The sequence below is a fragment of the Chaetodon trifascialis genome, chromosome 7, assembly GCF_039877785.1.
Source record: "Chaetodon trifascialis isolate fChaTrf1 chromosome 7, fChaTrf1.hap1, whole genome shotgun sequence".
NCBI lineage: Eukaryota > Metazoa > Chordata > Actinopteri > Chaetodontiformes > Chaetodontidae > Chaetodon > Chaetodon trifascialis.
In genome coordinates this window covers 17,531,771-17,546,440 of record NC_092062.1, presented here as the reverse complement: position 1 = coordinate 17,546,440, position 14,670 = coordinate 17,531,771, and the positions used below count along the sequence as shown (strand labels likewise).

The 14,670-nt window shown below is 39.0% G+C and overlaps 3 protein-coding genes across 3 annotated transcripts; all 3 read right to left on the bottom strand.

Annotated features, from left to right (window-relative positions):
* Positions 1-237: 237 nt before the first annotated feature.
* On the bottom strand, positions 238-3,219 carry LOC139333687 (SPRY domain-containing SOCS box protein 2). The gene is made up of 3 exons (XM_070966291.1): positions 2,745-3,219; positions 715-1,491; positions 238-616 (listed from the first exon to the last, which is right to left on the bottom strand). Exons 2-3 carry the CDS (start codon positions 1,457-1,459, stop codon positions 486-488), a joined length of 876 nt encoding a protein of 291 aa, XP_070822392.1. The 5' UTR covers positions 1,460-1,491; positions 2,745-3,219; the 3' UTR covers positions 238-485.
* A 3,023-nt stretch (positions 3,220-6,242) lies between these two features.
* On the bottom strand, positions 6,243-9,520 carry LOC139333641 (rano class II histocompatibility antigen, A beta chain-like). Its single transcript, XM_070966210.1, has 5 exons — positions 9,431-9,520; positions 9,066-9,326; positions 7,607-7,888; positions 7,278-7,388; positions 6,243-6,865 (listed from the first exon to the last, which is right to left on the bottom strand). The coding sequence occupies exons 1-5, from the start codon at positions 9,486-9,488 to the stop codon at positions 6,840-6,842; spliced, it is 738 nt and encodes a 245-aa protein (XP_070822311.1). The 5' UTR covers positions 9,489-9,520; the 3' UTR covers positions 6,243-6,839.
* A 2,036-nt stretch (positions 9,521-11,556) lies between these two features.
* Positions 11,557-12,704, bottom strand: LOC139333431 (H-2 class II histocompatibility antigen, A-U alpha chain-like). The gene is made up of 4 exons (XM_070965835.1): positions 12,647-12,704; positions 12,223-12,486; positions 11,851-12,132; positions 11,557-11,739 (listed from the first exon to the last, which is right to left on the bottom strand). The coding sequence occupies exons 1-4, from the start codon at positions 12,702-12,704 to the stop codon at positions 11,606-11,608; spliced, it is 738 nt and encodes a 245-aa protein (XP_070821936.1). The 3' UTR covers positions 11,557-11,605.
* Positions 12,705-14,670: the final 1,966 nt, after the last annotated feature.

The window sequence follows — 14,670 nt, the reverse complement described above, 5'->3', positions numbered from 1 at the left end:
TTTTTTTTTAATTATTAAATGGGTAAAATAAGCAACTGTATTTTGCCATTTAAGGCATAATTAATTTGTTTCATGGGACCCTTGGGATCACCGTTTCTCCATAATAATTATTCCCCCTTTTACTAAATGTGATTTATGTTTTCTAAAATGGAGAAAACTGCCCTTATTTTGCTTTTTTTTTCCAACATTCGCAAAAGATTGAAACTGTAAAACAGCAATAATGACAAGGTCAAATTTGAGTGGGATTCATTTATTTTATACGCTCTCAGTTTAGTGCTGATGTTTTGAAATTCAACAAGGTTTACAGATATAAATATGAATGAACTATGTATATATTACATTGCAATACAGAAAAATAAGAATAATGATGAATTGTACATCATTTCTCCATATAAAAAGGAAATGTTCTGAAACTTCTCAATACACTTCAGCGCTTGACAAAATGTTTCCTATTGAGTGTATGTGTGTGCATGTAAACGTGTACATCATTGACTAGAAAGCAGGTAGTGATGGAGACGAGGAGGTAGAGGCAGTTTGTCCAGTTGATTCTGCCTCTGCTGCCCTAAAAGCTGACGAATTGACAGTCCACACAAAGCCATCAGGGCAGGGGGATCACCTGGGAAGGAGAGAGAGAGAGAGAAAAAACTGTTAGTTTATGTGTTTTGTTAGACTCAAGGGGATCAAACCAAAGCGGTGTAAAAAGCTGAGACTGACGTGTGGCACCGTTCAGGTATCGTAGTCGTATGCTGGCTCCTCCTCTCACACTGCTCACTGCTGGGAACAGCTCCACACCACGAGGGAGGTCTTTAAAGGCCACACCGAGGAAGCTGCCATCAACAATAAATCCTAGAGTTCCTGCGTCTGCGTCCAGGACCAGCAGGATGCGCTCAGGGATGGGGAGAGGTGTCTGTGCTGTCTTTGTGTGTGATGAAGTGGAAGACTGTGGCCAAAAATCCCCCCCAGACTCAGAGTGACACCTCTTCCTCTTTCCTGGGTAAAGTCCCAGATTCTGTTCAGCATGCCAGAGCTGGTTGGTTTTGAGTTCCCAACCCCAGGACTGTGAGTCTCCACCCACCAGCACATTGTACCCTGAGGCCTGCAGAGGGCAGTTATGCCTGGAAATGCCCAAGACGGCATGAGTCCCCCTGTGGTTGGGGTTCCACAGCACCTCCCAGACATGAAGCCCACTCTTCACCCCCACCTCCGCCCTCACCCCATCGCTGCTCTGCTCAACAGGTGAGCGTGTCACTTCCTGTTTGCAGGCAGACAGCAAGAAGTGAGGAGAGCAGTGGAGTGAGCTCCAGTGTGAGCGACTGTCTCCTGGAGCAACCGGAGACGAGTTCAGAGTGACCGCCAGGCGAGAGGAGGTCGGGACAGCCAGCGGAGGGAAAGCTGATGAAGAGGAGGGAGGGCTGTGATCTGCACTGCTGTGCAGCCAGACTGACAGTGAGAGACCCATCGGTTCAAACAGTTGTCAGGGTCATCAGAGAACTGTGGAGAAGACAAGGAACAAAACATACATTTACACAGTGAAAAAATCAGTTCCACATTAAGGAAGCCTGACTTTGAATAGAAATGTATATATGCAAGTCAGTGCCAGTCAGATAAGATTTGTGGTTAAAACACATGGAAAAATACTGAACTTTGTTCATTAGTTGCTAAATGAATGATATTATTCACCTAGACGACATTTAAGTCTGATCTTTTATTTTGAAATGAAAAGGGCTGCAACAACTGAGTTTTCATGATTGATTAGTTGATTTTCCATACAAGCTAGAGAAGAGGAGGAGAAAGTAAGTCAGAGTGACGTAAAGCAGTGTTTTTATGTTCAGGTGGTGTCGAGTAAGGTTTAAGTTGATTAAAGTAGCAGAAGACAACATAAAGTAATGATGAAAAATGAGAAAATAAAGCAAGGAGTAAAATAGATTAATGTAGAATGTGGACAGGTGGTGTAGAGTAGAATAAGTGGAGGAGAGGAGCAGAGAGCAGAATAACGTAAAGTGGGGTACAGTGAAGTAGAATAGACTAATGGTAGAGGACGCAGTAAGGCATAGTAGAGTGGTGTAAAGTAGAGTATAGAATAAGGTAAGGAAGAGTAGAGGAGTAAAGCATCCGTACATTCAAAAATATATTTGAGTAAAAGTATCTATTATCAGCAAAATTTACTATAAATACAAAAGTAAATAACATAAAAAAAATGGTCTGTCAGAGTAATCCTGTTACAAATTACACTACTGGTTAATTATCACTGATGCATTAATATTTCAGCAGCATTTTAGCATAGACTTAATTTAGAGTTAATTCTAGTGTTTATACTGTTGGTGGTCTTTAATTGACTGTTTTTATATTCACTGTGCTTCACATTGGGTATGCTGATTTTATGTTTAAGAAATGTGCAAAGAAACTACTATAACTGCCAGATAAATGAATAAAAGGGACAGTATTCTCCTCTGAAATGTAGCACAGTATGAAGTAGCTTAAAATACTCAAGTACATCAAAATTGTCTTTGAGTACAGCACTGGGACAAATGTACTAACTTTCTACCACTGGGTGAAGTAGAATAGAATAAGTTAAGCTAGAGGAATATAATAAATGTTATAATAAAAGTTAGAAGAGAGTGAAGTAGCCAAGAAATTAAGAGCAATAACAAAAAGTCTTCACGTGCGCAGATTTAAATATGGTTCAGGTAATTTCACCTGTTGGAGCAGGTCAGCAGAACAAACAGTAAATCCTTAAATCTTACCGGCTGTTTTGATGATTCTTTCTCTGTGGTCGCTAAACGCTGGATGTTTGCTGACATCCTTGGTCTGTATCTGTGTGTTTATAACCGCCTCTTATCAAGCATCTCGGTGGTCTTATCGCGGCTGTGTAACGTAAACGCGTCGGCCGCTCCGATGTTTTGGTTATGGTTTTTGGGACGACCTCCGATACGGGAACAGCACAGTCCAGCACTGCAGACTGACGCCATACAGAGCTGCAGTGACAAGGACGACAGATCTCATGACGTGTTTGTAAACTCATAAACGCTGACAAGATCCTGTAATAAAGATCTCTAGATACAATGTTTCCGACAAAGGGTTCCACTCAAATTTGATATCTTTATCTTGTTCTGTAGTGAATGTAAACATAAATGGCGAAACACAAGAAGAGGATCAAACTCGGGCTTTTATATAACAAAAAGAGAAAGATGAAATAGAAGCCAAAACGACTCATGATTCCAGAGAGCGCATGCGCATAAAGACGGGCATTGATTAGGGCATTTAAGCCCTGAGTACTGTCTGATAGACGATGTTAACGCACGGGTCCAGACTTTTTTAGGCAGACTTACACAGTGATGGAAGACGTATTCAGATATTTTTCTAAAGTAGAAGTAGAAAATACCAGAGTTTGAAAATACTTTGTTACGAGTAAATATCCTGCATTCAAAGTCTTACTTAAGTATATAACTTTTAGTATCAAACCTTGAAGTACCAAAAGTAAAAGTTGTCGTTATGTAGAATGGCAAGTCAGTTTTTGTTGCTTTTATCTTTCTTTTCTGATTCCCACTCCTGATATCTCTTCCTCCCTGTATTTTGTGGGAGTATTAAACAAGGCTAGTGTGTCTAATCTGTCCAACCTTGTCAAGGGATGCAGTACAGCAATGTCACTTCTAGTCCGTAAGACATTACTGAGGGCCTACATGCCTATTAATTTAGTGTGGGAGAGCAGAGATGGAAGTAGGTCACAGCATGTTACAGTATGTACTGTAGGTAAGTACAGATGAAATCAACAGTAACACTTTTATTATAGGTTTTATCTTCATGAATCGAATGGTCATACGTGATTGATGTAGTGATTGTTTTAGATGTGTCAAAATGATGAGAATCCCCACAGGCTTCTCTGATTTTAGGTGTCTGCTCTGCATTTAAAATCGGTAGGACAGATTGATTATTGGAGTTAGTAAATGAAATGTTTCCAACAAACTGACAGGACAGCTGTTAAATTGAAACTACCTCAATCTACCTATCATGCTGCCACCAGCACCTACCCTGTAACAAGCAAAATACACATTGCGCATTGTGTGTTGTACAAAGACTGTTCTATGAAGAGAAATATTAACATTAAAAACATGTTCCTCAATCAATGCGGGTTTAATGCACATTTGATGTAGGATGCAATTTCCCGATTTCTAAAACTCATCTGGCTTAAATACGTTACATGTGCAAGCAATGGAGCTTTTGCAATGATCTGCAGTCCTTCTCTGTTGTACCATAATTGCAGGATTTGTGTTGTAAGTATCTGCAATTTCCTTTGCTTCCAGTGTGTTACCAGTGAATTTTCTCGTTATATTGTTCAAGAAAAATCTTGCCACAGATGACTGCAACAGGTAAACATTAAACTGACAATTTGTCAGAGTGTGAACAGAGAGAGACTCTGCAAAATAAAGTCAACAGCTGTTATTTCTCTTCGTAGTTTTCTCTGGCAAATACAATTGGCATGGATGTTGTACAAACTGTTGTACCTGCCAGACTGGATCTTGGCAGGCAGGGCAAAAAGTAACCCAGGCTAAAGACTGAAGAAAGCCAAGAAATGATTTGTGTCTACTAGTACACAAATTCCAATCACTGAACTGAACATAGTTATCTCATTGTCCGTGAAATAGCTTAAAGAAATATTGAGGGCACACAACTTCATGGTCATGAACAATGCTATTATCTGTCTTTGGTGTGGTTACATAATGTCTTTGTACTAGTTTGAACAGCAACACAAATAAGCAACGACAACCTCAACTTGAACTGTAATGTTACTTATTCACTATTTTATCATAAAAACAGTATCATTAAAATTAAATAAAACATTATTATTATTATTATTATTTAAGACTTACCATGCATATTACAGTGATTATTAATTTAGTGCTGCCCTTGTTTGAAGGGATTTATTTTGATATAATTAGGAATAATGATCTGTTACATACAACCATCAAATAGCAGCAACACAATTTCTATTGCTCATAGTCAAGAAGAAAATGTAGACACAACAAAATGATGAAATGAAAAATGAAATCATAAAACTGCTTTACATTTTTATGCCCTTAAAATTAATAAGATAGATAGCAATGCTGGGGAGAATCTAATCATACATGTTCAGTGCCGTTAAGAAGTTTATCTACTTATCCATAGTCTATCGGTTTCTCTACTTGGTGGTATATCTCTGTTGTTCTTGATAAGTTTTGTGTTTTTCAAGTGGTTGCAGTTGACACACTGGTCCTTTACAACCTGCCTCAACTGAAATCATTTAGTCATACCAGTCAAAAACAATGTCAATATGTTTTTAAAGCATATTTTATATTACATATGTAATAGTTTTATACTACTTTTATACTAAAAGGAGAAAGAAAGGTATGTGGAAGAATCATAAGTGATCTTTTTCTTCTCCGCCAGCTGTCGATGTGTGATTGACAGCAGCTGGCAGGCTGAGCCCCTGCAGGGGAATGACTGACAAAGTAAACAATCCTGGGCTGAATGTCATTGACAGACATTGGCCTTGCAGAATAAGGGCCACATCAGTCTCTTTGACCCAAGTGACATTTGCAGGTACATTTACATGCTGTTTTAATTTGCTAGGCTGCTAATTAGCTATCTAGCATTAAAGTGATGTTAGCAGTGCACTTTGTGTTTGTTTAGTCACTTATTCAACAAGCTAAATTGCAAGACAAGATGTCTTCATTATTATAAATTAGATAAAAAAAGAGCTTTTTTTCAGGACAGATAATTTGGGTTATTGTTGTGTTGTGCAGCAGGCTGCGATCTGGCTGTTAGTCAGTGTGACCCTGCATATGATATAAGGATGGTGTTTTTACTTATGATTATGTGATTGTGTTATATGTCTCCCTATTGGTTTCAGGTTTTTTTCTCAAAGGAGAACATGGGTCAGGTGGTTTACAGAGCAGATATGCATGCTCTACCAGACCAAAAACATAATCGTGTGTTTGGATGTGTTTGGGAATAGGTTTCTCTGTACTGCTGTAGACCTTGTAATGATCTGGGCCACAACTCCAAGTTCATTAATGAAATAATGGACAAGACAAATTGTCTTCAGAGAGAGGGTAAATTTTCCTGGTTTATTTTCAGCCTATTTTTGGGCTCTTGCATCATTGCTTAAAGTCCCAGTGCAGCATCCTGATTGGTGCATGACTCCGTTGATTCACAGATTCCAATTTGTATCAGGTCATGTGATTATTATCATTTTTTATTGTTTTGTCTACAATAAAATTTCAAAATCACTGACAAAAAAAATTACAACAGTGTATTTGTTACACCCCTGTAAAGGGGCAGATAGTCATTACAGAGTCTATGACACAATGTTGCTCTCATGTTGCTCTGTATTGAATGAGACCAGTAACGCATCGTCCCACACAAGAAACTCTAGCTCCTTCAAAATAAAGCAACATAAACTTATAGATTAATATGTCAGTAACCAAATACAAAATCACAGTGTGTTAACAAACAAAATGTATTTACATGGCTATTTTTTCTAACTACTACATGCTGAAGAAAAGTTTAAGATCATTTGAATACCAGAGTATTTCAGGGTTTTGTCAAGCCATTTCATGGAAAATAAGATCTCTTAAATTATCAAAATGTTTTACTGTACAAAAGAAAATTTAAGCTTTGAGAACATATTTTCAAACAAGTTTCCTCAAGCCTCCATTAAATATTAACTTAATACAAATCATTCCTGGGAAAACTGTATACAGCACACCAACCAAGAATTAAGTAAAGGTATTTTTCCCTTGGTGAAATGAATGATTTCGGTTATTCTTCCACAGTCCAATCATTCACTGGCAGTAGAGATCTTAACTTGTTGGCACCAACACCTGCCCTATAATAAAAACAAAAAGAAAAACAAAGTCACACAGTTGATTCAAAATAAGTTGGTGTTGAGAAGTGTTCAAAACTATAGAGGCTACAAAACTACATGTGCTACATAAACTGATGGACTGGAAATAATCGCTGGTGGTGTTGACTTTGATGCTCTATGATTTGAAGGATAATGAAACAATAAATCCATTCTGACAGAAGTGCAGCGATGCAGGGACTTCCAACAGTGATGCAATGGAACAGCTTTCTACAGCTGGTGACACATAATGTGTAATGCAGCAAAAGCAGAATGTCCTGTTTGTGTTTTTGTAGTATTTAAATTAGGCTTTTTTATCTCTACACACTGTTTGCCTCAGCTGGACGTCTACAGAATTCGATGTTTTTTGAGGGGGTTATTTCATCCTGTCTCTCACCAGTAGTGTTCTTTTTGTAGTAAGTCACCCCGGTACCAAAAAACACCAGACCCAGCAGCAGTCCTGCAGTGCCAACAGCAATCTTGTTTATCTCCGACCCAGGCGCGGGGTCTAAAAACACATTTATCACAAACATTATGTTAGATTTACATTCTGTGTCTTAATAATTATTAGTCTTCCATCATAATTCCATTCAAATTAACATTTCTCAAGCAAAAGTGTTATGTTTTTATTGATAGTGACATAAATAGATACAAGAGCAATTTTGACTTGGTAGCATTGAAGTTAATCCAGTCCTGTCACACCTCACACCTCCATCACCCTCTTACCCCACTCATAAATCTTGGGCTGCATGAGGCTGGCGTGCTCCACCATACAGCTGATTTTCTCTCCTGGTCTGGGTGTAAACTCCAGATAGGAGTGGATCTGGTAGAGCCAGTTCCCACTGGACAGTTCATCAGTGGATGTCACATCAGATGTCACTTCCTCTCCGTTCCTCAGCCAGGTCACTCGGATTTGTTTAGGATAGAAGTTGTACACGGTGCAGACAAGCATGCTTTGATGTTTGCTGCCCACTGCCTCAACTGACCTCACTGTGACAGAGGGCTCAACTTGGGGAAAGAATCCACACACAAAATGAGTCAACATTAAATTATACATCTTTGGTGACCCTTTGCTAAGCCTCCAAATAGCAATTGTCCAATCATAGTCTAGTAACTGTAACTAGGCACTGGCAGGCCTGTTGAGCTTTGTGTTTCTCTACATGATGCAGCCTGAGGCTCCAAGAAGAGTGATGCTCTGTCGCTCAAGAGTTTACTCGTATAGCATATTTGTGTGCAACAAGCAACTGTTTTCAGTGGTAAAAATCTAAAAAACCCATTGTACACTAACTGCTCTGCACCAAATGGCAGACAGACAAAGTTAGGGACTAGCTGGTGAATATAGAGGAGCATTTAGCAGATAAAGAACCTGATATTACCCTCAGGAGTTAATGAAATCCAAAACCAGAGCTAAAACAGAGTGAATATTGGACTTTCATTCACCACATGGCCAGAATCACAACTCCAAATGAATGATAATATTGTTCCGTAACAAGTTCATCATATCAACTTAAAAGATGATAATATGCCAATGTGGTGTTCAGAACTTGTGAACAAGTGTCAAAAAATAAATAAAATAAAATAAAATAAAATAAAATAAAATAAAATAAAATAAAATAAAATAAAATAAAATAAAAATCTGTTATTGCAGGTTGAAAAACAGAAATGGCAAATGTCAGAGAGCACCTTCAAGGCTTGCTGCTTTCAGAGAGTGTTGCATTGTTGCATTGAGATTGCAGGCTATGTTAGAGCTAGTTTGGCTAAGGTATCTCTACCATGGATGTATGTTTGGAGTTGTTTTCTGTACTGATAGGCTGAGTGTGTGCAGAAATTACCCCTAAACTCTGTTGCCAATGAAGAATAAATTCAAGGGAATAGACTGCAGAAGCGGACAGATGATAATTGTTGCCAATTAGCTTACGTCTTAGCCAGGCTTAATCATCTTTAACCAGAGGCCTTTAACTTTGATTCAGAGTGACTCATCTTCCAACAAACAAACAACACACACCTACACTACACCGCAATTAGAATAATAATGGAACTTCCTCACACTTTCTTCACTTGTACTTATGTATTCTTCCTGCGATAGGTACCCAGTAATCATTGTATTGATACATATACTTAATAACTACTGTGTAATTTGCAGGCTGTAATCTGTAACCTTAAGAACTGTGGTCACCAAAATCACCTGGCTTTGAAAAGTCATCAAACATCCATGGCAAAATGGTTTTGCACTTCTCTTCATTCTTTCTTTCTTGTGTCAAAAAAGCATGGTTTTTGTTGAGGTCATCTGCAATTTCTTTTGTTTGGCGTGTGTAGCCGGTGTATTGTCCCAAAGTGCTGTTGTATTGTACCAGAAGAACCTTATTAAAGTAGACCTGTTCCAGATAAACGATGTTGTCAGAGGAAATTAACTGGCAGCGAAGTAAACCGTAACCAAAGAGAGCACCTGTAACAGAAAGCCAACAAGTCTTAGATGAAATTGCATGTCAATGTGCTGTATTGAACACAATTAAAAAAAATGACAAAAGTTTTCATTTTGATGTCACTTACCTGCTCTTGAAAAGAATAGAAGCAGACACAGCAATGGAAAGAAGCTACAAACACCCATGGTGACAAAAGAGAAAAGAGAAGTTAAAAACTGAAAATTCTGTAATTTAGTCTTGCTCTGAGAGCATGAGGAAGTGAAGCAGCAGACTGCCAGACAGGCGTGACTCATGTTCCATTAATTGACTGGGTTGGCCCTGTGGTTACAAACAGGTCTGGCAACAAAATCCTCTAACTCATCATCTCCACTCTTCCCTGTCAACACTGGTGCCCCTTTATGCATTTTAGATTTATTTATGGAGTATACTTGTTGGAAACGCAAGAAGGAGGCATCAGTTAGGTTATACTGTTCCTTTAGATTATGAAATGAAGCCATTTTGCTTTCACTGATTAAATCTCCCAGACACTTAATGCTAGAACTCTGCCACCTGGCAGTGCCTCCTGCTGAAAATAACAAATTACACCAAAGAGGGCAAGACAGGAGAGAAGTTCCCATAATTATGAGCATTTCATGGAACAATTTAGCAATTCTATTAGAGAAACTAAAAATTGGATTATTAGGTTCTGCAGGAGGATTTGGATAAAACATGAAAAAAAGTGACCAAAGATAGCTGTACGCTGCCGTTAAGATTAGCACTAATTTGTCCCTCGAGTCATTCCCAACTACCTATTAAATCAACGGCTACTATAATGATAGCATATCTAGCGCTACAAGAAGAATAATAGTGGTAAATGACTGGCACTGCCACGCCACCCTTATGTCTTTGCATTCCAAGTTTCTTCGGGCTTATTTCAGGTTTCTTCTTACACCACAGAAAGGACGAGAACAAAGATTTTAACTTCTTGAACCAACTTGAGGTAAACTGCATGAGTAAGGCTGGCATGATGAATGACAATTCTTGGGAGAATATTCATCTTCAGCACCTCAGCCCTCCCCCACAGACACAGTGGTAAAGAAGACCATCTCTATATGTCATCTCTTATTAGGATCAGTAAACCTGGGGCATTCAGCGCATAGATTTTGGAAATAAATTATAATACCAGACTCAAAACCCACCTGTTCAAGAAAGCATACTCCCTCCGATTGCACTGTCCAATTTTATACCTCTTATCTGTGTATAGCTTTAGTTGTTGTTTTACTGTACTTGTTTTATCTTTGTAAAGTGTCATTGAGTGTCTAGAAAGGCACTTTTAAATAAAATGTATTATAATTATTCAAAGTTATAACCTCCTGTTTCAATGCCCTCTGTTTTTTGGTTGCTACGTATGGCACATACCAGAGGTTCCAAGGCTGAGACTGGAGACTGGAGAACAGGTAGAGCGAATAAGACGAGAGGGTTAAGATAAGATACCATTAGATTTCAGATAAGACATGGCACCATTATATAATGATTTAAGCCATTTTATTTTGTTTGATTAGTATCCATTATTGAAGCGCTCTTTTTCATTTATTCTCTTGTGCTTTGCATTTCATTACAGGAGACATACATCATGCATGCACACATCTATCATTTATATTATTAACTGTCTTCTTTCCCTCTCAAATTTAAAACCACTGCTCACCAAACCAGCTTGCAGGCCAGTGTAACTGTGGTTAGAAGCCCAGAAGCTGCAGGTGCAAATCACTTCTTGTAGTGTCTTACAATGATATAGTTCAATTTCCGTTCCTGTTTTAAATGACCAGTGTGAGGGTTTGGGAGGATCTTTAAGGTACTACCTCACTACCAGAGGCCACTAAATCCTACATACTGGTCATTTGAGTAAGTTAAGAGCAGCGCAAGTGAAGAAAAATCAGTGAACTCAGTAATTTGAAGTTACCTAACATTAGCCACCATAGTTCAGGTTGTAGCAGCATTATTTCTTCTTTCAAAACTTACATATAGTATTGCTTTAGCTGAATATAATCTGGCATATGTGATGTGTATTAACGTATGGCTGTGTCTACATTGCATGTTGAAACAGCTGATTAACTGATTTTGTGTATTTCTTCTTTGTATGTGGCGAATATTTTCTTTACAAATGTGTTTGAACATTCTCAATTTTCCACACTCACTCTCACCATTGAATTTGTTCTTGAACGAGCCATAAATAGAAATGCCTATATAGGCCTGGTATTCATTAATTCATCAAAATGTCATGTATGTCATCATTATCATCATCAATGTCATGTGTATAATCTCTCTAAAGCAGAATTGGTTGTCTGTGGTGTCCCTTAACCATTAAAAATGTTCCAGCTGCAACTCCCAGCAAGCCCAGAGTCAGGCCCACTCCACAGAAAATATCTAGTCCAAGACTGGGTTGACTCAATTCAGGTTCTGTGGAGGAACATAAGATGATAGGCATCATTACAGACGCAAGGAAATATTTTACAATAAAAATTGGATTTTATATTATTTTTAAGTGCCTTCATTAGATAAAACAATCACCCCAGATCCTTGTTGTAGGACTCATCAGGGCTGCGTGCTCGACAGTGCAGCTGTAAATGTCACCCTCTCTTGGTGTGAATGCCAGGGTAGATAACTGGTGGAAGGTTTGATCATTATTGGGATAGTATCGACTGAGTGACACCCCCTCCGACACCGGAAGACCATTTCTGGTCCAGCTGACTCTGATGTCAGGTGGGTAGAAATGGTTCACAAAACAGATGAGGCTGTTTTCAACTCCAAACTGAACTTCTTCTGCAGGGTAGAGGATGCTCTCAGGGGGGTCTTCGGTGGATGAAAGACAATAAAAACCCTCATCAACATTTTATCAAGCCTGTCACTGTGGAGATGATTGATGATGTTTAGGGTTCTTACCCCTTTCTTCTGGTGGATTTTTCTCCATTCCTTTGCATATTGTTAGAAGTGCTGAACACGTGGTCTTAGCTCTGTGAGCCTTTTCATATGTATAAAATTTGTGTATTTTTTCTCTCAGGTCATGCACAGAATATCTTGGCACAGTGTATACTAGCTCACTTCTTTCAAAATCCACATAAAAAATCTCCTCAGCATCATATTCAAATTGTACTTCAGTTGTCCCATTTTCAAAGCACCCCAAAATGTAGACAACTTCATGACGAACTGAAAGACAATACAATGGAAATAAGGAAAAGTATTGATAAATTGTTTGAAACCTATAATGACAAATAGCAAGAGAAACTTAAGAAACTCTCCGATGAAAAGCAATTCATAAGTGTTCATCCCACTAGACCAAAGTAGTAACTTTTAACCTCATTCTTACTTTGTGAAAAGGCACAGAAGATGTTGAGTATCAGAATTAGCAGAGAAGAGCGCTTCATGTCTTGGCTGCAAATCGTCTTCGTTGGAGGCTCAGTCTTTCATCTCTTCCGCCAGCCTGAACTGAAAACATAATCACATGAACACCTCATGCAAAACAAAGTCACTGAAGGAAGTTAGGTAATCTGTTCTTGCTGAAAAATCACGAAGCCGCGCTGATATAAAAATAAATTATCAGTAACACTGAACTATTTGTCTGCAGCTTCCTTGTTGTGTAAATGTTGACAGGAGCACAGCAGCTCAACCTGTTTCGCAAGAGAGAGGTTCTCTAAATTTGCCAGCAGTTCAATCCAGGACATGAACAATATGAAAAGACTTTACATATACTGACTAAGTAAAACATGTGTAAGACTTCTTCAGTTATAGACACACAGTGCTTTCTGCAGTGCTTCCTAACATCACCTTTTAAATTTCAGAACAATTTCATCTAAATTTAATCTAAGATGTGTGTTTACAATAATAAAATGAAAAGTTACAGATATGTAATCTGACAGAGTAACTTGCATAAGAACAGGTAACATGATAATACACTTAATTTCTCCTGCAGTTTTTTCCCCTTAATTTACTAAGAAATTCCCAATGTGAGGCTGCAGGTGGCGCTGTAGGTCCGTAGATGTGAGCAAATTGGACACGCTGCCTGTTGTGCAGCTACAGACACATGAACGTTACACAACTTTCAGAAGTGGTGATGAAAGAAGGCAGTATCATAACAAATGAATCTGCTATTGTTCATAAATAAGGTTTGTTCTTTTCAAATCAAATTTTCATTTTCAAACCCATTTCAGACCTTGTAAGTTCTTCTGACATGAATTAATGAAGTGCAAATGTAAAGTCTTCATTTCCCAGCATGCAATGTTGGGGCTTTCTTTCCTGTAATTTGTAATGTACATGAGAGAAACTTATGTGTCTTTTACTTGTTAAATTAAGTCATGGTTGGTATCTGTGATAAGAGTAATAATAAAAGAATGCCCGTCATGATGAAAGTTAATATCCACTTAAGTCCAAACACACATGCACATTTTTTTTAATGTGGAATTGTGGGACTCTGCAAGACTGAGTGCCCCACAGTCCACATGTTAATGTTGCCCTCTCTTAGTGTGAAAGTCAGGTTAGAGAAGCAGTGAAAGGTTTGATCATTACTGGCATAATGTTGACTGACGGACACCCCCCTCCAACAACAGAAGAACATTTTCAGTCCAGCTGATTTGGATGTCAGGTGGGTAGAAATGATTCATAAAGCAGGTGAGGCTGTTTTCAAGGGAAGTGGAGACTGAGCTTAGAGTGTCACAGAGTGTCATCAGCAGGTTGCAACAGAGACACAGAGAGACTGGAAGAGTCACAGAAAGGCACAGAAGTGGACGTCCTTTGGCCACATCCCACACTGATGACTTCATTGTGAACAGTGCCCCGTGGAACCAGGTGATGAATGCCACTCAACTCCAGGCACATTTAAGGGAGGTGAGAGGCACCTAAGTGTCACGTCAGACCATTCAAAACCATTTACATCAGCGTGGTCTGGGTGCTAGATGACTTGCAAGGGTATCTGACCACACCACCACGCATAGACTTCACCGTCTTGCATGGGCCAGGGAGCATTTACACTGGACGAGGGACCAGTGGGCCTCAGTGCTGTTCTCTGATGAAAGTCGATTCATGTTGAACAGAAATGATGACCACCATCAATGTTGGAGATGTCAAGGAGAGCGCTATGCATCAGCCACTGTTGTCACCAGACGAGCCTTTGGTGGTGGTGGTGGGCAGGTGTGTCTAGTCAATACAGAACTGCCCCACACTTTGTGAATGGTACAGTGACAAGCCCGTACTACCTGAATAACATAATTAATCCAGTCATTGTGCCCCTGCATGAACACAGGCCTAATTTCATCTTGATGGACAACAATGCTCCAGCTCATCAAGGTCGCATCATTAGGGAACGGCCGCTGGAGACTGGGGTACCTCAAATGGAGT

Excerpts from the sequence above, each read along its gene's own strand:
- LOC139333687 (XM_070966291.1), bottom strand. The coding sequence starts at position 1,459 with ATGGGTCTCTCACTGTCAGTCTGGCTGCACAGCAGTGCAGATCACAGC. Across the intron at positions 617-714 it reads ATACCTGAACGGTGCCACAC|GTGATCCCCCTGCCCTGATG; the intron begins GTCAGTCTCAGC and ends TCTCCTTCCCAG.
- LOC139333431 (XM_070965835.1), bottom strand. The coding sequence starts at position 12,704 with ATGAAGCGCTCTTCTCTGCTAATTCTGATACTCAACATCTTCTGTGCC. Across the intron at positions 12,487-12,646 it reads CTTCTGTGCCTTTTCACAAA|TTCGTCATGAAGTTGTCTAC; the intron begins GTAAGAATGAGG and ends ATTGTCTTTCAG. Across the intron at positions 11,740-11,850 it reads TCCTACAACAAGGATCTGGG|AACCTGAATTGAGTCAACCC; the intron begins GTGATTGTTTTA and ends GTTCCTCCACAG.
- LOC139333641 (XM_070966210.1), bottom strand. The coding sequence starts at position 9,488 with ATGGGTGTTTGTAGCTTCTTTCCATTGCTGTGTCTGCTTCTATTCTTT. Across the intron at positions 7,889-9,065 it reads TGATGACTTTTCAAAGCCAG|TTGAGCCCTCTGTCACAGTG; the intron begins GTGATTTTGGTG and ends TCTTTCCCCAAG. Across the intron at positions 6,866-7,277 it reads CTACAAAAAGAACACTACTG|GGCAGGTGTTGGTGCCAACA; the intron begins GTGAGAGACAGG and ends TTTTTATTATAG.